Source organism: Polypterus senegalus, chromosome 11 (assembly GCF_016835505.1).
Source record: "Polypterus senegalus isolate Bchr_013 chromosome 11, ASM1683550v1, whole genome shotgun sequence".
Classification (NCBI taxonomy): Eukaryota; Metazoa; Chordata; class Cladistia; order Polypteriformes; family Polypteridae; genus Polypterus; species Polypterus senegalus.
Genome location: NC_053164.1, coordinates 16,002,731 through 16,026,441, shown reverse-complemented (window position 1 = coordinate 16,026,441; position 23,711 = coordinate 16,002,731). Strand labels below are relative to the sequence as shown.

The window sequence follows — 23,711 nt, the reverse complement described above, 5'->3', positions numbered from 1 at the left end:
ACACGAGGAAATGTAATTCTGTAATGTTTACTTCTTCTGCTTGGGCTCACTCTCTCTCTCTCTCTCATCGTTCATGCACTTGCGCTCTCTCCCTCTCTTTAAACGCTTCCTATACAATCACAACGCGCGTCGTACACGGGGCAAAATGATTGTCCCGATTTTCTTTGTAAAAATCAGGGTGCGTGTCTTACACGAGGAAATGCAATTCTGTAATGTTTACTTCTTCTGCTTGGGCTCGCTCTCTCTCTCTCTCTCGCTCGCTCACGCACTCGCTTTCTCTCTCTCTCGCTCACTCATGCACTTGCGCTCTCTCCCTCTCTTTAAACGCTTCCTATACAATCACAACGCGCGTCGTACACGGGGCAAAATGATTTTCCCGATTTTCTTTGTAAAAATCAGGGTGCGCATCTTACACGAGGGCGTGTGGTACACGAGTAAATACGGTAATATGCTTTCCTAAATAGAAAAGTCTTTAGCTGTTTTTTAAAACAGCCCACAATCCACTGTGTTCTCAGGTTCTCTGGTAGGGCATTCCAGGGCCGTGGAGCAATGACTGCAAAGGCTCGCTCACCCATAGGGGGACAAAGGTGGTAGGTATTTGCAAAACAGAGATTTCTTGTTGTTTTGTCTTGGTAGAGTAATATTTTACTCTACTTTCCTCTTTTATATTATTAATATGTAGCCTTTGCCATTTCCTAGTTACCTAAGAATCATAAATGTTTTACTAAATGATAGTGCATAATCTATGGGAGGTTCCTATAACCCCCATAAGTAGAACTGAATTGGTATATTCTAGCTATTTCTAACTGCTCTGGCTAAACATTATTCTCAGTTAGTGACCGGTCTTGCCATGTCTAAGGTGTAGAGGGCACATGGTTTTAAACCGTGCCTTTTGAGCATTGTGTACCTTGTGTGCGTGTTTTGTGTGCTAAGAAACATGTAAGACAAAGCACTTAATTGAAAGTGCTGAGCTGTACATTTAAAGCGTACAGAAGAAGTTAAGAATCTTTAAGTATAGAAGAAGATGTTCAAAATCTTTTAAGTATAGAAATAACTAAAGTTTTACAAGAAAAGCTAAGTTTAGAGAAGATACATTTTTCCTTTTTATTTTTTGCATTTTATTCTATGTGTGTAACAACTTTTTTTATTTTTGTGTGGATTATTTGCTTTGAATTTTCACTAAATATTTTTAAAGTGAACTTTTGGACTAAGAGATTTGTTTCGCCTTACACTCCAGCGGCTATAGTCAGAATGCCTCAAATCTCCCAGACTTACCACTGTTTATGAGGTATTGTACCATATAACTTCTCCCCACCTTCCCTTCTACATTTATAACCTCAGGCAATTAGGTGTAGTAAAAGACAAGCAGGAGTTAAGTTACAATTTAAATAATGTATTATTGATAATATTCATAAATAATAACAATATGCAAAGTACATTTGAATATTGGCAACCATACAACCTGATAAATGGTGATGTGTAGTTTCAGGCGGCACACAGACTTGTTAGTTACTTTAACCCCTTATCATTCGGGGTCATTTTTGCTAAATCGCTTGTAATTCGACCTCTCCAAATTAGAATCATTGCTGTTATTGAACTATCTGGAGTATAAACACATGTTTGGTCTCTTTGTAAAGGTAACATTCTCTAGTTTCACCCTTAGTAGTCAGAATCACTGTAGGTGTGACTGATCAAAAGTTATGCACATTAGAACTCACAAAAAAAACGAATTTTTTTGTTCTCGCCTAAGTTTTTTTATGAAAATAAAGGAAAATAAAGCTGCAGTAGATAGGTGGGGACAGAAACACACTATGTACCAACAGAATAACTTGTTGACTACTCAAATTTCATTATTTTGAAAAGAATACCTGTCAAAATGACATTTTTACACCAGTTTTTATGTGGGCATGCCCAGGGGCTTTTTAGAGGGACCATTATCCACATTTTGGAACGTATGTTAAAAGTGTAATAACTTTTGAATGCTTCAACCCACAGATATCAATGAGGGCTCTACTGAAAGCTTACACCTAAAGGAATCTATATCTACACACAGTGTCACTCTATTAGTTATGGAAATTCATGTTCCATAATAAAAACAATAAAAAATACACATTTCTATGTAAAATAGTCAATACAAGTTATGGGCCAAAAATATATTTATATTTTTATTTTTACTTTTTTTATAAAATGCACACAAACTATATATATTTCTTTTACAAACTGTTACAACACAGCTCAGCGTTTTCCATGTGCCACTTGATGGCAGCAATCACTAGCAAGCAGAAAGCACAAGGCGTGGCACGCGCTCTCTGCCATTACACGTCCCGGTGCCGTTGAATACTTTCAACGCGTACATGCATCTATTATTTAATCGAGCGTTTATTTACGTTTAAACTTCTACTTTTATTCATATTTAAACTGCGAAAAACTTGGCGAAATCACAATAAACAACCACGCACCAACTCTGCAGACTGGCACAAATGCCACCTTCACGAAGCTCCGATTGTTTTTTTTACAAGTTAGCATGGCAAGTTACATATCAAAATGCTCGGCTGCTCATTGGCTGTAAGTTTTGAGTGTCAGTCACAGTGTCCAATCAAACTGGTAGATTCTACCAGAGTTCAGAGCTATACGTCACCCTGCAAGCTTTCTGTGACACTGGTTGGCTATACGAGGTGCCAGTCAACCCCAGACCCATCGTAATTGGCCAACTTGGGTGTCTTTCGAAAGCTAACACTTCCATGTTTCATGCGGTAGCATGGTTATCGCCGACAGAAACAAATTACGTCTAATATGAGCAATATAAGTGAAAGAAAATTACTTAGGTGGTCTCAAGTTATGAAACATTTTCTGGAGTTTTTGTCCCTTTGAGAATATATCGTGTGTTTTGGACCTAAATCGTTTTACTGGATTATATTCGCTGGAGCCTTACGGACACAATGGGATCAATACTGCTTGGAAATATTGATGTTTGACTTGCAGGGGGTCTTCAAAGGTAGGCACAGTCAACTCTTAAAAGTATGTACTTCTCTGTAAAAAAGGCTTTAGTGTCAGTGCTGTGGTTGTTGTGTGTCAAAATGGTTTATATCATCGGAAAGACGAGACTTTGAAGTTTCATGTGATGGGTAGGGTGTCGAGATGCATGGCAGATGGGCATGCACACATTACTGTAACATTTTTGAACCGCTGTTTGTCCCGGGACCGGTACGTGTGCGCGTTAAGTTAAATGTCTCTAGTTAAGGCGTCATTTGTGGTCAGCTTTCTTCACAACAGGCCACATATTTGTCTCAATATGGCTACCGAGCTGTGCTCTTCATTGTGTTGTCCTTTTCAGTTCATGGTGTGTGTGATGGTCTTTCATCAGTTTGGTAAGAGAGAGAAAGAGAGGGTGAGGTAAAGAAAGCAAATTTATAGGTTTTTCTGTCCAACCCCTACAGCCAATAGGACGTCATAGTATTTAAAGGCTTTTGTTACAATCCAATTCCAAACTGTCATACTTCCTGACCAATGGGGGGACAGAATACCTTCACACCTACTCTCCGTGAAGCTTGGCAGATAGGCAGCCTGGCTTTCCTGTGGGGGTTGACTGGGAGTCCTGCAGGAAAATATTGGTCAAACTTGCCCTGCTGTGGGCTGGAGCCCTGCCCGGGATTTGTTCCTGCCTTGTGCCCTCTGCTGGCTGGGATTGGCTCCAGCAGACCCCCGCGACACTGTATTAGGATATGGTGGGTTGGATAACGGATGGATGGATGTTTGAGGCACTTCTCCCAACACTGTCGTAAAATTCCTAAAATGGGGAAAGGGGTTCTTAAACCATCGAACCATTGCTGTTATTATCAGTAATCTTACACTAATATTTCATTGCTTTGTCTAAATTACAAATAAAGACATACAAAATATTTACCAACTTATATGCAAAATTTCACGTCACAACACTTGTAGTGGATTGTAGTATAAGGAGTTCCTTAAGATATTGTGGAGCATTTCCATGGATACACTGATGAGTGAGCAGACAGAGTTTGTATTCAATACGGAGTTGAATTAGGGAGCCAATGAAGTGACCGAAGGACTGGTGAGATATGTTCATATTTCTGTACCCTCATCAGGATCCTTGCAGCACTATTTTGAATTTGTTGGAGCTTTTGAAGGCTCTTGCTGGGGATCCCGACGAGGAGTGCATTACGATAGCCCAGCCTGGAGGAAGCATAGGCATGAACCAGCTTTTCAGCATCACAAAGGGAGAGGCAGGGACAGAGTTTGGAGTTGGACAGAGATGTTTGGGAGATGAAGGAATGCAATTTTACAGAGGTGATGAACGTGTGTATCAAATGACAGCTGGGGGGAGAAAGTAATGGTATGGCCAGGAAAGGAAATACAATTTACAGAGGAACAAAGTTGATGGCAGGGTACCAATTAAAAGAGCTTCAGTTTTGGTGCTGTTCAGCTTAAGGACGTTCTTGGACATCCCGGCCTCAGTCTCATCCAAGCAGGGGGAAAGGGCTGATGGAGGTGTAAGAGAAGTCGAATCCAGTCTCACATAGAGCTCCGTATCACCGGCATAGCAATGGAATGAAACTCCATGTCTGAAGATGTTGTGACCCAGGGGTAGCATACAGATGTTAAAAAGGGTCGGCCCAAGGACTAATCCTTGTGGGACCCCACAGGTGACAGTGTGGGTACGAGATTTAGCATCCCCAAGGGCCACATACTCAGCCCTATCTGTGAGATAGGACTCGAATCACTCCAGAGCAGTGCCAGAAAGTCCAATTATATAGTGGAGACGATGGAGGAGAACATTATGATCTACCATATCAAACGCAGCTGTGAGATCCAGAAGGATAAGGAGTGATGGAGAGCCCTGGTCAGCGGCCATCAGGAGGTCATTGGTGACCCTGACCAGGGCTCTCTCTGTACTGTGAGAAGATTGGAAACCAATTGAAGTTTTTCAAACAGATTAAATTTTTTGAGGTAATCCTGAAACTGGACCAAAACAAGATGTCATTAAAGGCCTGGATCTTCGTTTTTTATCAGGGGGTCATGTAGGGGTCATGAGGTTGCTGGAAAGGGGTGTGTGGCTCTCCTTATATCTCTGGAAAAAGGACGAAGGTCCAAGTCTTTAGAGTCCTGGTGCTTCCTGTCTTGTCACATGGTTGCGAGACATGGATGCTATCCAGTGACCTGAGATGAAGACTGGACTCCTTCATTTGTGTCTCTTCAGAGAATCCTTGGGTACTGCCGGCTTGACTTTGTGTTGCTCATGGCGTCCGAAATGAGGGACATTACCTGCATTGTGAGGGAGCGTCAGTTATGGCACTGTGGCGCAATTCACTGAGGGTGATCTGACTCGCAGGATCCTCATTGTTAAGGACTTGAGCAGCTGGACCAGTCCAAGGGGTCGCCCACGTAACAGCTGGCTGTGGTAGATAGATGAGTGGGACGGGACCTTGTGTCTGCCTGAGGGGTTGCCAACCAGTATCCTGACCGGTTTGCCATGTGGTGGGTGCGGCAACGTGCTCTACCAGTGCACCTGGCAAAGCTCACCAAAGCATTCTTGCACAGTGACTGTGCTCTGTTCAGCAGTGACCTTATTCACCAAATATTTTCCTGGGAATTCAGCAAACAGTTGGCTTAGACGAATATTGGTTTTTTTTCTCAGTTCTTCCTCCTTGCCACGCCCACATACCAAACTCCGCCCATTTTAACAGAGGAGGCTCCAGACAATTTTCACCATCGGCCACATTGCAAAACCTGAAGATTCTACAGATTCAAACAACTGGTAGCACTGACTAAAATACATCATTTTTTTTTTGAATGAGAGTCCTGTGATGGATGGGCACCCTGTGCTGAGTTTAGTCGTTTAAAGCGCCCGATGCTGCCACAGTGAATAAAACGAACCAAACAAACTCAATGCATAAAGTTCTAGAATACAGAAGAAAAGAAGCGCGGATGCATTTTACTTTAATTAGGACCTTAAAACAGTACTAAACGCTGCGCTATCAAACGAACGGTAAAGGCCAAGGAGCGTAAAAAGACGAGTAGCAAACAGACACGCGTGAAGCCCAGCACTCTTGAACATGCGCAGTGACGCGACAAAGCCATTCCCTCAACTTAAATACAATTACCTCAATTGAACACACGGGTTTAACACGCAGACGGTACATTACATGATGTGGCCGTTTTAATGATCGCGCCTCTGGAGGATATGTTTCTGCTTATTCTGTATGAATTGATTTTTCGTTTTCCTCTGGTGTGTTGCAGTTTAAAGTATACGTTGCCGGCCGACGTCCATTTGGATTCTTGGCGGGTTGGACGGACGTCGCCCCTCGTTGTCCATAGCGGGTAGTTGGTACTATTAGACTTTGACGACATCTGTGTGTGTGTGTGTGTGTGTGTGTGTGTGTGTGTAATTCCCCCCTCTGTGTCAAAAGCGCGAGCACCCGCAGATACGGCGCCCGTTTGAGAATATAAAGTGGGTTTTAAAAAGGACGCGCTTCCGGCCCTAGGGCACCATATGGGCTCTGACCGGCATTCTGCACGCGTTAAACTAAACCGTGGCAACGTTATAATTAAAACGTGCCCACGGATTGTAACTCGTTCTCGCGATTTTTTTTTCTACCCACGTCCTCTCCGGAGGTCAGTACTCCGTCCCTCGTTCTCTTTCTTGCTCGCTTTGGGCTCCGACTCGATTCGTTTTTCTTATTATCTGACATGGCTTACGGTGTTGTGATGGAGATCGAGTATAATTACAAGCTTTACCCTTCTCTCCATATCGCGCATAATCTCAGATGTTTTTTTAGCAGCTATTTCTTGCTCTAGCACTGCTTGGTGTTCTTGTGTAGCGTCTCTTCAAGATCAGGACAGGAGACCCCTAAACTTTGTTTGACTTGACAGTTAGTTTTTTTCCGAGTATAACTATACATAGTGGGGCCGTATCTAGCTCCCAAAACAGCCACCCACATGAAGGGTTCTGAATGAATTTGTATTTCGTGACATGCTCCATAAAAAAACACAAATACATGGTAAAAGATTTGTAAAATACACGAGGGCTCTTGTTTATTGAATTAACTGCATCCAGAGCAGGCCGATCCATTAGGCGACATTTGTAGCCAGCGGCGGTCCTAACCCGTTTGGTGTCCTGGGCGAACACCTCCTCTGGCACCCGGCGCCCCCTACGCCCCCATTTGCCCCCGCATCCCCCTACAACCCCCCACAACCTCCCCCCACGCGCCCACGTTCTAATAAACAATGAAATAATACAGTGCAATAAACCAAACTATTGGAAATGTAATGTCTAACAGAGACAACATGAAATTTTACATTTATACAGCACCAAAATATTTCGTTATAGTGTAAAGAATTTTCACTTTAGTACCATCTCCAGTCCTCAGCTCACCAGGTCACTAACAACAACTTAAACCTTTTCTCTCAGAGCAGCAGTCAGTTTATTATTTCGGGTTCACTTTCCCCGCCTACCACTCTCCACTACGCGAGTCATTTACATTAGTAAGTTAGCACGCAAACATATATATATATACACATGTACACTGCTCACAAAAATTAAAGGAACACTTTAAAGAAACACATTAGATACATCAGATCTCAATATGAAGTTGGATATCTATACAAATAATGACAGGGCAATGTCTTAGGAACAAAAGGATGCCAAGTCTTTTAATGGAAATAAAAGTTTTCTGCCTACAGAGGGCTCAATTGTGTAGACACCCTAAAATCAGAGTGAAATGAAGATGTGGCAGGCTAGTCCATTTTTTCAAAAACTTAATTTCTGCTACTCAAAATGCTTTTCAGTATCTTGTGTGGCCCCACGAGCTTGTATGCATGCTTGACAACGTCGGGCATGCTCCTAATGAGACGACGGATGGTGTCTTGTGGCATTTCCTCCCAGATCTGTATGAGGGCATCCTGAGCTGTTGTACAGTCTGAGGAGCAACCTGGCGGCACCTAATGGACCGAAACATAATGTCCCACAGATGTTCTATTGGGTTTAAGTCAGGGGATCGTGAAGGCCATTCAATTGTTTCAATTCCTTCATCCTCCAGGTACTGCCTGCATACTCTTGCCACATGAGGCCGGGCATTGTCGTGCATTAGGAGGAAACCAGGACCTACTGCACCAGCGTAGGGTCTGACAATGGGTCCAAGGATTTCATCCTGATACCTAATGGCAGTCAAGATGCCGTTGTCTAGCCTGTAGAGGTCTGTGAGTCGCTCCATGGATATGCCTCCAAGATCATCACTGACCCACCACCAAACCAGTCATGCTAAACGATGTTACAGGCAGCATAATATTCTCCACGGCTTCTCCTGACCCTTTCACGTCTTTCACATATACTCAGGGTGAACCTGCTCTCATCTGTAAAAGCACAGGACGCCAGTGGTGGACCTGACAATTCTGGTATTCTATGGCAAATGCCAATTGAGCTCCCGGTGCTGTGCAGTGAGCACAGGGCGCAGTAGACATTTGGGCCCTCAGGCAACCCTCATGAAGTCTGTTTCTGATTGTTTGGTCAGAGACATTCACACCAGTGGCCTGCTGGAGGTCATTTTGTAGGGCTCTGGCAGTGCTCATCCTGTTCCTCCTTGCCCAAAGGAGCAGATACTGGTCCTGCTGATGGGTTATGGACCTTCTATGGCCCTCTCCAGCTCTCCTAGAGTAACTGCTTGTCTCCTAGAATCTCCTCCATGCCCTTGAGACTGTGCAGGGAGACACAGCAAACCTTCTGGCAATGACACGTATTGATGTGCCATCCTGGAGAAGTTGGACTACCTGTGCAACCTCTGTAGGGTCCAGGTATCGCCTCATGCTACCAGTAGTGACACTGACTGTAGCCAAATGCAAAACTAGTGAAGAAACAGTCAGAAAAGATGAGGAGGGAAAAATGTCAGTGGCCTCCACCTGTTAAACCATTCCTGTTTTGGGGGTCATCTCATTGTTGCCCCTCTAGTGCATCTGTTGTTAATTTCATTAACACCACAGCAGCTGAAACTGATTAACAACCCCCTCTGCTACTTAACTGACCAGATTAATATCCCATAAGTTTCATTGACTTTATGCTATACTCTGATTAAGAAGTGTTCCTTTAATTCTTTTGAGCAGTATATATATACATACAAAAAAAAAAAAAACTTACTAACTCAAATCATTTTATCAACTTGTTCAAAATCTCATTGACGACATTTTACCGTTTTAAAGCCTGTAATGTGCACTCCGATTATGGCGAATTTACTAACCTGTGATAAAGAATAGAGAGAGCACACGCACTGACCTGGCGTCAGCTTCACACAGGAGGATTTCTATGCTGCTCGCGCAAGGAGCGCCCATCTAATGATTTCTGTGATTTCGCACAACCCAAGAAAAATTAATTGTGACATAATGGGCTTGGATTAACAATATTATGAATGAAATGTGCTTTATTTGGAAGCACCCCGCCCCTTTCGACAGTTTGTGTGTGAGACTTCAGCACAGCAGCAAGCAGGCGCACCGAGGGCCCTCGCGCTCACTTCCCGCATATATGGGTGTGATAGAATTTAGAAAACACATCGCTGCAAATTATAAGTCTACAGTATATCAAATTGTCTGGTGCTTTTGTTTGTTTGTGTGTTTGTTTGTTTTTATTTTGTTTTATTTTGCGAGATGGTTAATCCCCTGCCGCCCCTCTCCTCCCTTTTCTGCAAGCAGCAAGCGCACCTCGCAAATGGAGGGCGCCCTTACTCCCCGCAAATGGGCAATAGAAAACCGATCGGTGCCCATTGCAATCCCAAAAATGCGCTGGCATGATGTCGGGGCAGCATGGGCGCGCGCAAAAACCAAAACATTTTTTTGCCGATGCCCAAGATGCCGCCCCCACCACGATGCCGCCCTGGGCAATGGCTCATCTCGCCCATATCAAAAACCGCCACAAATTGTAGCCACCTAGAGCGCCGTCATCTATAAGGCGCGCGCTCCGAACACCGAGGGGCACAGGGTCATAGACGGCTTAGTAGCACGATAATAATGCCGTGGTATGTACGCAAAGGTGGGCCGTTTGTGTTTCTGAAGGGGCACAGGCGCGAGAGCACTACGGACACTGAGGACGAGCACCCTGGATTGACCCGGTTGTCAAACTATGATGATAATGAGTGGGCGCCGTTCATGAAAGTAAACCCGAGGGAAGGGAACACCCCTCCCCCAACCACCGGTCGTCTAACCCTGATGATACTGCGCGGGCGCCGTTAAGAAAAAGAAGCCCATGTGGAGCTCTAGGGCCGGGTGCGCGCCCAATAAAAAGCCCTCGGTGTCCAAGGTGCGCTTTCAATATTATTCGATTTTGAGAAAATTGGCCCCGGACGATGCCTGTTGCGCGTGCGCCCCTTGAGTTATCAAAAACGGACGTTCCTTGCTGAGAATAGCGCGGATATAAAGAAACGATTGCACCCCTCGGGCGACGGCGCTGCCGCCAATTTAGCTTGATGACCTGAGCTGCTCCGTGCAGGCGCCTGCGCTCTGCATAGCTCTGCGGGGCCCGTTGTTTTACATGGACAGCCTAATAGTTGGATACACCGTTACGAGGAGAATATATATATATATATATATATATATATATATATATATATATATATATATAAATCGGCAAATTGAAACACCGCCCCTTCCTGAACGGCATGAACTCGACCTACGACACTGAACGTGTGACAAACCACAGAGGAGTGATAAATATTTGAATATCTATTGTTTAACAAGGGGATCTCCGATGTCTCGCACTGCCAAATCCTCCCGCCTGTGCACCTCCCTGACCGGTGGATGTCCTGCGGTGGTCCCAAACAGGGCGAATGCGGGGCCCTGCCACTCTTAAAAATCCCGCTTCCTTAATGGTACTTAGTAAAGAAGCGTATAGTGAGTTGTGTGGTCCCTCAAAGAGCCATTGTGTGACAAAGCACCAGTTCATTCTGGGAAGGATTCTTTGCATAAGAAGTTGGCACTTTGTGCTTTGAAAAGCTTCCTAACATGTAAGGGGAAAGAGGAAAAAAAATCCGTCAATGTTTGGTAGGCAGGATACTAGCAGTTGTCTGCCAAGTTTTTTGCCTGCCTAAGGAAAAGTCACCTCTGACGAAAGGGCACTGGAATAGTCGGGTAGAGGGGGTCCTTTCATCGGATTGGCTGGCCCAACACTGACTCAGCTACGGAATGGCCAATAGGGGAAGGCAGCTTGATGGCCGACGTCTCCCAGATTTCTGAACAAATCAGAAACGTATTATTTAATATCATCTGCTCTTGTATTTTGCTCTGTACTTGTAATATTACTTCTATGTATTGTATTTATCCCCATTTTTGACACCCACTGCACACCCAGCCTACCTGGAAAGGGGTTTCTCTTCGAGTTGCCTTTCCCAAGGTTTCTTACATTTCCCCCCAATACAAGTTTTTTTTTTTTTTAAGCTTTTCTTGTCTTCTTGGAGAGTCAAGGCTGTCAAAAGACAGGGCTTGTTAAGGCCCATTGCGGCACTCCTTCTGTGATTTGGGGGCTATACAAAAATAAATCGTATTGTATTGTATTATAACAAATTAAAAGAATCTGAACTTGACTCGTGTTTGTATGCAGCGAGTCTCGTTTTGAAATCGTGGCATACCGGCATCTCTTTTTTCGTAGTTATTTACAGTAAATAAATGGTTCTTTCTGGTCTTTTGGGTACCTAAAATGGTCTCCCTATGGCATCGCTCTGATTAACTCCCTTTATTTTTAAGAGTGTGTGCATGAGCACAATGCCGACCTTTCGTTGGTCATGTAGATGGAAAAACAGAAGGAGGGCTGAAATAAACGATTAGAATCTTCCGGTGGAAAACCAAAATCCGAGCGCGCACAGGCCATTTCACTAAACATCTTCAATTTTGTTTTAGCTAGTATTGTTTCCTCGTTATCATAATTAAGTGATTTTAATGCCGCCGGGACTGCATAAAACTTTTCAGTTATTATATGGACTACAATAATATGAAGAAAGCAAATTATATTTAAAGCACTGAACTGATACATGGTTAGTCCATTTTCTAAATCCGCTTCTTCCTTTGTAGTGAGGGAGCCGAGAACTATTTAAGCATGCCGTGTGCCAACATTGAACAGATTGGCCTTTCCAACCACTCCTTTTAGTTAGGAATTACTGGCATGACGGGGGATATTTATCAGGGCGCAATCGGGACCAAAAAGCCCCTGCAACGGGCTGGATGTTGATCTGTCGTCGTCATGGCAAATCGGTGCCGCCAGTTGTTTAGACCTTATAAATTTTACATTTTTAGGTGCACGTTTGCTAGACCTTAGGTTTACATTACTATCTATACGAACAAGTCAAAAACCTGGATAATATTACTAACTTAAATAAACGACACAACTTCGTTCATTTTATCTCTCTAATTGTCCTTGCCAGTTTTTTAAAAGTTCGTCCCGAGCCTGGAGGAGCTCCGTTTTTTTTTTTCTTCTTCACATCCCAAAAGGCTTGCAAGTGGAATTAACTGGCGACGCGCTACATCGGAACTAGTATGAGGGTATGGGCGAGAGGGAATCGGGGTGCGATGGTTTGGACCCTCGTCCACCTTTGGTTCCAGCCTTACAGTTGGATGCTTCAGGGGAAGGCTCCGGCGACTTGCGACGCTGAATTCTATTAAACGGATTTTTGAAATGATACATATGGCGCCTTTCATAGCTATAAACCACTCACGACGACTACTGAAACGGTTTCAGACAGCGGGCACAGGAGAGGGACTACCTGACTGGGAGGTTGGAAAACACGCTGCTAAGCAGAAACTACGGGTCTGGGTTGTGGGGCGAAGCGCCGGTGCTCGTAATAGAAATAACATACCTGTACGCATGTATAACATGCGTTTACTATTGAAAATACACACCAGAGTGCAAATAAATTACAATGAAATCTGAAAATAAATAATAAACTAGCAAGTTCTACGTCAATTAAAAAATATATATACTGTATATATCTTATACCTTCAGTGATTTTCCCGCAAAAAAATATTAAGCAGTCTTGCCTAAAATGAAGCTGCAGATACTCGCGAAGCGCCACAAGATCACGAAGTAAGACGCTGCCACCTCCTCCTCTTCGCTGCACTTGTCAAACTGTGCCGCTGTGGTGTTTCAGCTACGACTCATCCTAACGGGAGCGCGCGGCAGTGCACGCCTTTCGGTGACGTCATTGGTCGTGCGGTCGGCTCACCTGCTGTCTCGACATTGGCGGTGAGATTTGTCACGTGGGGCTAGATAAGCTACGCAGCAAGGTTTAATCTTCAATATAAGACTCTGTACTATACGGGGATGATTTTAAAGTTCCGACTTGTTGTGTTCATATATCACAGCGCTCCAGAATATTCGTCTTTTTAATGCAATGAACACATACGAAATGCGATTAGGCGCGTTACGAATAAGGTGCACTGTTGCAGGTAACTAGCAAAACGTAAACACACGTCTAGAACCTATGTGCTATTCATATAACGCTGCTGTGGTTGCACCACTTTGCAATCATACGCAATAGCGGCATAATATTATAAAGTATTTCTTTTAAAAACAGGAGTTCCCAACTTTTCGAAAGCAGATTTCTCCCCTCCTTGCTTTGTTGAGTAATTTGAAAATTGACAAAGGACAATTTTCAACATACTCTTTTTAACAATTTTTTTTAAGATTGATACTTTATTAATCCCAAGGGGAAATTCACATAATCCAGCAGCAGCATACCGATACAAAAAACAATATTAAATTAAATAGTAATAAAAATGCATGTAAAAGCAGACAATAATTTTAAATAATGTTAGCATTTAATTCCCCGGATGGAATTGAAGAGTCGCATAGTGTGGGGGAGGAACGATCTGCTCAGTCTTTCAGTGGAGCAGGACAGTGACAAAAGTCTGTCACTGAAGCGACTCCTCTGCCTGGAGATGATCTTGTTCAGTGGATTCTTCATGATTGACAAGAGTTTGCTTAATGCCCGTCCCTCTGCCACAGATGTTAAACTGTCCTACAATAGAGCCTCAAATTCAAAATAATAGTAAAAATAATAGCACATACTGATGTTATTTTATTTGATTAAAAACAACTCATGATGAGCAGATACCGGTTTACAGAACGCATCAAAATGTGAGACCTTCGTTGGTATTATTCAGCTACGATGTTGGATATTCTTGGCGCGGTTGGTGACAGAGATAGTCTCATGTCGTCTTTGAGAACTAATCGAGATCTTCGCGACTTCAATTTTCTAAAGCAAATTTATTCCCGGTTGTGAACCCCTGCTTTAAAATGAGCGCGTACCTTCTTCACGACTAAATTAAAACACGCGCGCCTGTTAATGTTATGATGCGCCTTTTCTCTCCCCTCATGAGGCACTAGAATTGCTTTGGGCTTCATTTGGTAACGTAAAAATACACACCTTATTATAGCAAAGCAGGATGACAAGGCAAATAATAATAATAATAATAATAATAATAATAATGAGAAAGAGACCCAGAAGATCGCACGCCTTGGCACGGCCCGAATTCTTCGACGAGTCCTCGGCTGAACAAACTGAATTCAAAGCCTTAGAGGTCCGGCTGATCTCTAGCAAACGAACCGGCGTACCGCAGAGCGTCGAGTGGAGAGTACAATAATAATAATAATAAATTATATAAAATATATAAGAAAATCACCAACCAAAGATAGACGTGAAAGGCACTATAAGACGGATATGCAATACACTATACAAAAGAAAATTCATCGTATTAACTGTATACTTTATATCAATGAAAGGGATAATGAATATGCAACACCTTTTTATATAAGACTTCAAGTTTAAATAATAACAATAATCCCACTGATTACACTTTCAGTGTAATCTTAACTGTCATCTTGTCATAGGGAAAAAAGAATATGATGCTTTTGTGATGTCAGGTGGCCGATACATTTGTCAGTATGCTCCCCCCCAAAAAAAAAAAAAATCTTCTACCTCCATATGCAGTCCACAGCCTCCAGAAAAAAATACATAAATTAAAAATAAAATAATAACGATACATTTACCTTAATCAAATGTGGTTTTGCTTTACGGAAACAATCTAGTCAGCACAAGAATATCAGTTCAAGTTACGTACATACAGTGGCACAGATGCGGGCAACAAAAAACGGCAGATGTATGGGCCATCTTGGTTCGGTGTGGCGGCCTGGTAGTCCGTAGGTGCGAGGCGCCCACTCACCGGAAGAATGCAAACGATTTCCACCCTGCACACATCCCAAGCAGTCCGCATTGTCACCTGGAGCGGAGTCACCTGTCACCAATTGATCAGTGCCTATACGTAAGGTATGGCAAACATCAAATAAAATCGAGCATTGGAATAATACGTTAAAAAGCAAGATTGATTTGTACATATTTCTGTCGAAGTAAGACGTGCACTGAGTCTGCAACTGTAACAACGTACAGTCTCATTAGGAACGGAATCAAAGTACCGGCGACTTTATGTATCTTACAGTGTTTGTATAAAAAACATCCATAGCGATCTTCCGATGGATTTATGGAAAAGGCTCCCGTTTTCCGCGACCCTGCCCTGGATAAACCGGTTTAGGAAATGTGTGTGTGTGTGTGTGTATATATATATATATATATATATATATATATATATATATATATATATATATATATATATATATATATATATATATATAGAGATAGATAGATAGATAGATAGATAGATAGATAGATAATGTGAAAGGCACTATATTATAGATAGATAGATATGAAAGGCACTATATGATAGATAGATAGATAGATAGATAGATAGATAGATAATGTGAAAGGCACTATATTATAGATAGATAGATAGATAGATAGATAGATAGATAGACATACACATATATACAGTATATACGTCTTTTTCCATGAAGGTCAAAATGTATGAAAAAGATAAATGATATTTAGTTACTGAGACAGGACTGCTCTCACCATGCACTAAATGCCACTAAATGAAACAATTTACTCTTTTGGCACATTATTTAAGGCAGTGGTTCTCAACCTGTGGGGCGGGCCCCCCTAGGGGCGCGAAGTAACAAAAAGGGGGGCGCGAAGATGTGAAAAAAAGAAAACAAGAATCAAAAATATGAAAAAGCATCTGTTGAAACCAAAACAAATTAACTTAAACTACATTCTGATACTAGAACAGTAAATATAGAGTTAGATCAATGTCGATAAAAGTTAAGCAGGTATAATAAAATATACATCTACGTTTCAAAAAAAATGTTAGCGGGGGCGGTTAAAACTGTTATGAAAACTCAGGTCGCAAATACTTAAAGGTTGAGAAACGCTGATTTAAAGGGTTGTTTCCACTCCATAATAAAAGGTACATTTTCCGAAACAGATAATGTGTCGACCATCTTATTGTTAACATCAAAATAACATGCAAGTGTCTCCCATGCCAAAGGTTTGCATGTTCAGTTAGCTGACGAGCACGCGGGTCTGAAACTGACGGACCAACTGGCGTCCCGCTTATCAGAACTCCTCGGTCCTTCAGTCCATATACAGCTTTACTGATAGATGGATGCAGATTTTAGTAGACAGGATACATCCAGTCGCTAATTTTCATATTCCAGCATAAGTAAGTACAGCTCGTTATAGCGAACCTGAACACGTCTGCAGATACATAAGGCGCCAGTATGAGACACGGGCGAAAGGCACAAGATGACAGATGGATAGTAAAGGCTTCAGTATTACAAATTGATAAATAGATATGAATCGTACTAGATAAATGCAAAATAACACTGTATGGTAGGTAAAAAGAAAATGAATCACATAAAGGATATAAAAAATCACCAATATAAAATAAATGTGATGGACACTAGATGACAAGCGGATAGAACATTTCTCGGTATCAGATAGATACTTTATTAATCCCAAGGGGAACTTCCCATACTCCAGCAGCAGCTTACTGATAAATAACAATATTAAATTAAAGAGTGATAAAAATGCAGGTATAACAGACAATAACTTTGAATAATGTTAGCGTTTAACCCCCCAGGGGTGGAATTGAAGAGTTGCATAGTGTGGGGTCTCCTCAGTCTGTCACTGAAGCTGCTCCTCTGTCTGGAGATGATCCTGTTCATTGGATGCAGTGGATTCTCCATGATTGACAGGAGCCTGCCATTAGACAGATAAAACTGGTCTGACTGTCTCTCTGTCTAAATTAGATGTGAAAGGTGCTATATTAGACATCAAATACACTGTTGGTAGAAAGAAAATGCATCATGTAACGGATAAAAGAAAAATCACCAATATAAGATTGATGGGAAAGGCATTAGATGACAGATGGATAGGAAATGTCCCAGTATTAAAGAGATATATGAAAGGCACTATATAATGGATTCCACCTCTGCTTTAAAACAGTCAATCGACAAAAGTTTGGACACCTGTGCAAACTGTTTGCTTCAACTTGCAAGGCTTCATTTACTTTAATTGTTGCAGGTTAACTGTTGTAACCTAAGGAATGCCCATTTGTAATATTCTGGTATTTTCTTTTTTTTCAGTTTTTGCTAACCTAAACTTTAAATATAAACCTCTGACAGTTTACTGCTTACCTTTTCATCCGTTTAGGTCATTCATTATTGCATTTCAACCGATTATTTTTGAAAAAAATAAATAAATAAAGAACTGGAAAAACCGGAGGTGTTCCAAAACTTTTATGGTAATGTATGTGAAACTACCATATAATAGATGGATGGAAAGATATAAAAGGTACTATATAATAAGTAGATAGGGAAGGCACTCTATAATTACTATCTATGTAAACTAGATATGAAAGGTACTATATTAGATATTAAATATGCTATATGGAAGGTGGGAAGAAAATGCATCATATAAAAGATACAAGAAAATCACCTAAAAGATAGATGTGAAAGGCACTATAGATAGATAGATAGATAGATAGATAGATACTTTATTAATCCCATGGGGAAATTCTATATAAGCCAGATATGCCGTGCACTATACAAAAAACAGAAAATTAACTGAATCCTCTATATCAATGCAAGTGATAATGAATATACAACACCTTTTTATGCAAGACTTTACTTGAGGTAAGTTTTATTATTATTTATTAATAATAATAAAATAATAATTCTATTGATTGCACTTTAATGTAATCTTAACTGTCATGTTGTCGTGGGAAACAAAAAGACGTATTTAAGGGGGCGGGGCCAGTGGGCGACTATGTTACTGCAATGCATCACGAATGAAAGATCGTCTTTGCCCTTAAAAATGAATAATTTAAGGCCACAACTAATGTAAATAAGACGGTAAACAAGAAATATGATAAATAAATCCACCTTACGCCTAAGCAACGCTTACTTACACATGCACAGCATTTCCTTAAAACAAACATTTTGCACTACGTCAGTTGCAGAACAGATACATAGTTAGACGTGGAAGGCATTATATGATAGATAGATCGATAATGTTGTCCCCACGAGGGATTTTTTATAAACGGAAGCTCGTTAAATATATAAATATACACACATACTATGGTCTGAACACACACACACCAGAATAACTAAAAAGGAAAGTAAACATCTGACATGGCAGTGCCAGTCACCGTAAGGCGCTATACAGGCGTGTTGCTGTTGGTATGAATGACCCCCAGTTGCGTTTCTTGTCCCACTTCTGCTGAATAATTCATTGTCTGAAAGTCCTCAGTGTTGATGTGTTACAGAGAGGATGTGGCGCATTCTTCATAATCGCAAATATTTTGTTTTCACTCACCCTCCTCCGGGGGCTCCGGTGTGTTACCTGCCCTTTTTTGTGGCCATCACAGAAGATGTGAAGGGATGTCAGTTCAAACAGCACCGTGTCCCAAGTAAAAAGTCTGCTCTGCCCTTACTGTTTGAAATTCAGCTTAAGGGAGGTCACCTCATCTTGTATATTTTGTATTCAGTATTCTTCTCTTTTACACGTCAGAAGGCGCGCCCGCGATTTGTGACTAAATGTGCCACCTGTATAGACTGCGGTACTGCGGTCTGATCAAACCCCAGTCACACGTGTCTCTCTCTCTCTCTCTAACACACACACACACTCCAGTAACAAAATATTTAATAAACACAAATGCCTACTGAGGTAGTAATTAAAAAATAAAAAGTTATTCAACGTTCCATCAATCGATTCATTTTTCGAAACCCGCTTATCCGGAGGCAGGAAAGCTCATCGGACGCATGACAGGAACAATCCATGAACAGGATGCCAGCCCAGCGTAAGGTGAACGAACACACACACACACACACACACACACACACACACACACACACACACACACACAGAGCTAATTTAGCATTGCCAACTCTCCTAACTGGCATGTCTTTTAAAACTTTTAACGGGGCCGTTCACATAATGTGTACGTTTTGCATTGACTGTCATTTTAATATTGCCAACTGAACTTGTGTACCTTTTTTCACAATAGCATGATGTAAATATGTAGCTGTATGGTTGTGACTCTAAAACATTGTATTATATTTGTATGGTTCGTCCGTCCCCCAGCCTAAATGTCAGACACTTCCCTTGCCGTTAATTAAGTTCATACTCGTATCCATCCCGCTAATTTCCTTACAGAATCCTGGAGCTCACTCTCTCTATGATGCAAGACTTTGAAGAAAAAAAAAAAAAAAGTGAAACCTATCTGGGATTATGGGATCTGGGAATTCTGGGAAATCGGAGCCATTCCCGGCAGAATTGGGCGCAAGGAAACAAGCACCGCTGGGCAGGGCACACTAGCTCGTCCACCCACGCGACCCCCCAAAAGGGCAAAACAGGAGCCGCCAGTCGATCGAACTGCGTGTTCTTTAGATGGTGGGAGGTGATCCACGTGCATAGCAAACTGATCAGCGCTTATTGGAAATAAAACTCTTACAGTAATGAAACACAGTATTCCTATACAGAGTGTAAATGTTCATTTAGTTCTGGCGGTTTTGTTGCATGGAGGCAGCACGTAAGACAGAAAGAAACCAAAGGCAGGCAAGAAATAAATAAATGGACAGACTGATATGAAAGGCCATTACAAATACGATATATAATTCATGGATCAATAAGGCTATTGTGAATGATCGACCCCAAAAATATAATCAATCATATAAAATGGAGCCGCGAGAGTTGCGATGCGCTGCCAGTACCACAAGGTTTAAAACGCGACCCCCGTACAGCACTTGGACGTATACAACAAAATGAATATAAATAGCACATGAGGGTGTAAATCTGACTGTTTGCAGGCAGTTTTCATTTTCTTTTAAGCGGTCATCAACAACGGGAAAAATCTCCAGACAGCCCCAAGCTGAAGCAGCAGGATCGAGTCCTGCACGGGACGCCGAATCAATGGAACGTACATATTACAACATTCAGAAGCTTTAGACACACGTCTTCTTTGTTAAGACACATTAAATTAAACCAGGCTCTCCCGATTTTCACCTCATTCAGTTACACATGAACTTCATATTCGTGAAGGCAGACTGCGGGGGTAGCGCTGAGATCATCAATGAAGCCAAAGCCCAGTGCGAAGGAGGCGAGAAAGCGCATTGCATTCAGTCTTCTACGAAAAGGCGTCTGCTCTCCTCACCGGTATCGTTACGGCTCCATTGGCTCAGTATCATCTCTCATCAGACACCACGCAAAATGGTTTACCCACTTCGAGGAAACCTATAGGTGGGCATTCAATCAGGGTCGCCAAGCGACAGCTGCGCGACTTTTTGGTTTGTCATCTACACATCCGGATTTTTAGACAATGGAAATGGAAGAACACTGAGCACGGTTTTAAAATTCACGAGGCATATACGACGTTACATTATTTCAGTAGTAAAGCAATACCAAGAACAGCAGCAACAACAACAACAACAATAGCAGCAGGAGCAGCGACAGCGGCAGTTTAGCGGCACTCAACAGTCGAATGGCTTCCGAGTGAAACTGCGACACGTCTCTCCTTTTCTGGTCAGTGCGGTCATTTGCATCACAATAACATGGCTGCAATATTTCACCTACCTGTGAATGTCAAGTTCGAGTTGCCAGCTTGCCCATTCATGTTTTTCATGACAAGCAGTCACTATGTACAAAAAATATATAAATAAAAAGATCAGACAAAGACGTCTCTTCAGTCGTACTTGAGCCCGTTGCGTGACGGCTGATAGGATGCCGTGTCGTAGCGCTCCGACTTCAAATTGTCCAAACGGGCTGTCCAGTCTTTTCGAAGTGGTGATGCTTCCTGTAGTCTTTCAAAGCATTGTCCCTTCTATTGAATTCTCTATTTATTAAAAAAAACACGGCCTCTGGCAATGCTCGGTCGTGTCTAATGGCTCCACATATTTTCTTTCAAACTTTTTCCTGGAGCTCCAAATGGCCCCTGCGCGGGGCGGAGGGTAAAGAAAGAGAGGGCGGTCGCGGTGTCACAAAGCCAGTCAAGATAATCGGCAGTGTACGGAGAGCCGGCCGTTCCTCGTCTTCTCGCGTTGTGTGCAAGTCGAAATGATGCGCCTTAAACGTGTGCGGCTCTTCTATTCTATTTTTTTTACTCTTCTCCGCGGTAACCAAGCTGGAATTTCCCTGACGTCACTTCTCGGGAAACCCCCTTAGGCTGAGAAACTCGTTATCTTAAAATCGTACGAAAGCTTTTCAATGCTTTTTTTTTTATTTTCAAAAACGTGGGTGATAATTTAAACAAACTGCCAACCGCAGTGCTAAAAACAACGAAGTTTATCAAATCAGTTATCCTTGAATAAAGAAATCGAAAGTAAAATGGGGCGGGGCTACAGCGTAAAACGCTGTCTAAATTGTATTGTTGGTACTGGCGTTACGTAACGCATCGGCAAATCGTCATTGCACCCATTTCCAGAACCCGCTAAAATGACCGAAGATGCAAAAACGGTCCCAGGATGGCGGACCACCAACTCGATGGATTGAGGTGACAATCAAGACGGTGACATTGTAGCCAATGCACGACCACCTTTAAGTGCGAGTTGCTGGGCATTCTGTGCAAAGTAGCGTGATTGTGTCCTACGACCGGCTGGCGTCCCGTCCAGGGAACGTTCGCGATGTTGCCTGGAAAGGCTCCGGCTCTCCGCATACTTGGTCAGCACTTAAAAAGGATGCATAGATGGATGGAGATTTGTCGAATGGGGAATTTTTTTTAGCTTTATATCAGAATCAGATTCATTGGCCAAGTATGCACACATATGCGCAATTGGCGATTCTACAATTGTAAGTTACATGTTACATAATCAAAATACACACAACGGTTAATCACACATCTGAGATAAATAGAGATACAGAGGGGTGGTAGCGCCGCTGCCTCGCAGTAAGGGGACCCGGAGCTTTTGGAGTTTGCATGTTCTCCCCGTGTCTGCGTGGGTTTCCTCCCACACTCCAAACACATGCAGGTTAGGTGGTTTGGCGATCCTAAATTGTCCCGCGTGTGTTTGCTTGGCGTGTGTGTGTGTGTGTGTGTGTGTGTGCGCGCCCTGCCCGGGATTTGTTCCTGCCTTGCGCCCTGTGTTGGCTGGGATTGGCTCCAGCAGACCCCTGTGTTAGGATATTGCAGGTTGGACAATCACTGACTGAGATATATAGTTATAGAAGCTTAAGTAATATAACACACTATAACCACATCCCCAATGCACACCAGAATTACTGAAAATGAAAATTTTCATTTTGGTTATAAAGGAACATTGCCATAGGTCAGGCCCAGTTCCCGGGGGTCCTTTAGCAGAGCTAAGCCCCCATTGCGTCGATCCCACCCCACTGCCCCTCCATATCTACAGTATACTGTTACTTGTTGAAAGCAGCCCAGTGGTAGCACTGTTGCCTCACAGTAAGGAGACTGAGGTTGGGGTCCGAGGTTCAACACATGTCAGGGTGGGTTTCCTCCCACAGTTCCAAGATGTGTTAGGCAAATTGCCCTTTCTGAATTGGCCATAGTGAGTGTTTGTTTTCTATTCAAAGGACCGGCACCCTTTCCAGAGATTTTTTCCTGCTTTGACCCCAATGTTTGCTGAGTAGACTCCAGGTTGTCACACTGTCCCGCTCAGGATTAGTAGATGTAAATGGATGGATAGATCTTACGGGTTAGATCTTTGGGACTTTATTACATCATGCCCCCTCTAGTATTTCAGATGTTTAAACACCATTGTGGGCTGCTGCTACTTTACATGTATTACATCAAAACAACCTGCGGTATTAGTTTGGGCAGAACGAAGTTCAGTCTTCTATAATCTGTTGCACATGCACTCCCTCAAATATTTATTTTGGGCTTAATAAAGCCCCTGCAGTGGGCTGGCGCCGTGCCCGGGGTTTGTTCCTGCCTTGCACCCTTAGCTGGCTAGGATTGGCTCCAGCAGACCCCCATGACCCTGTGTTAGTGACTGACTTTAAGTAAAGCCCATATTTGTATTGTAAACATGCATTACTAACCTGTGGAAAATCCTGTACTAAGTTTGTCCTGGCACTGACCCAGTACTGTTTCTTGACACATTAATGCTGAATAATTCGATCCCTGGATGTCCTTAATGTTAAGTGTGTCCATGAGAGAAGGTGCAGCTTTGCCCATGCTAGCCATCGGCTTTGTCTTCATCCTCTCCTCCACTACTACCTCCAGCAGGCATCCCATAACTGAGCTGGCATTCTTGATTAGCTTGGCGATTCAGTGGGTCTGTCTTATGACGTTACCTGGTCCAGCACATCACGCTG

General features: G+C 42.5%; 1 protein-coding gene across 1 annotated transcript in view; it reads right to left on the bottom strand.

Moving 5' to 3' along the window:
* Positions 1–21,284, bottom strand: part of relb (v-rel avian reticuloendotheliosis viral oncogene homolog B) — an 85,033-nt gene extending 63,749 nt beyond the window's left edge. The window contains exon 1 of the mRNA XM_039768085.1: positions 21,015–21,284. Within this exon, the coding sequence (XP_039624019.1) occupies positions 21,015–21,063 (49 nt within the window). The 5' untranslated portion in view covers positions 21,064–21,284. The remainder of the gene's footprint in view (positions 1–21,014) is intronic.
* Between the last annotated feature and the right edge of the window lie 2,427 nt (positions 21,285–23,711).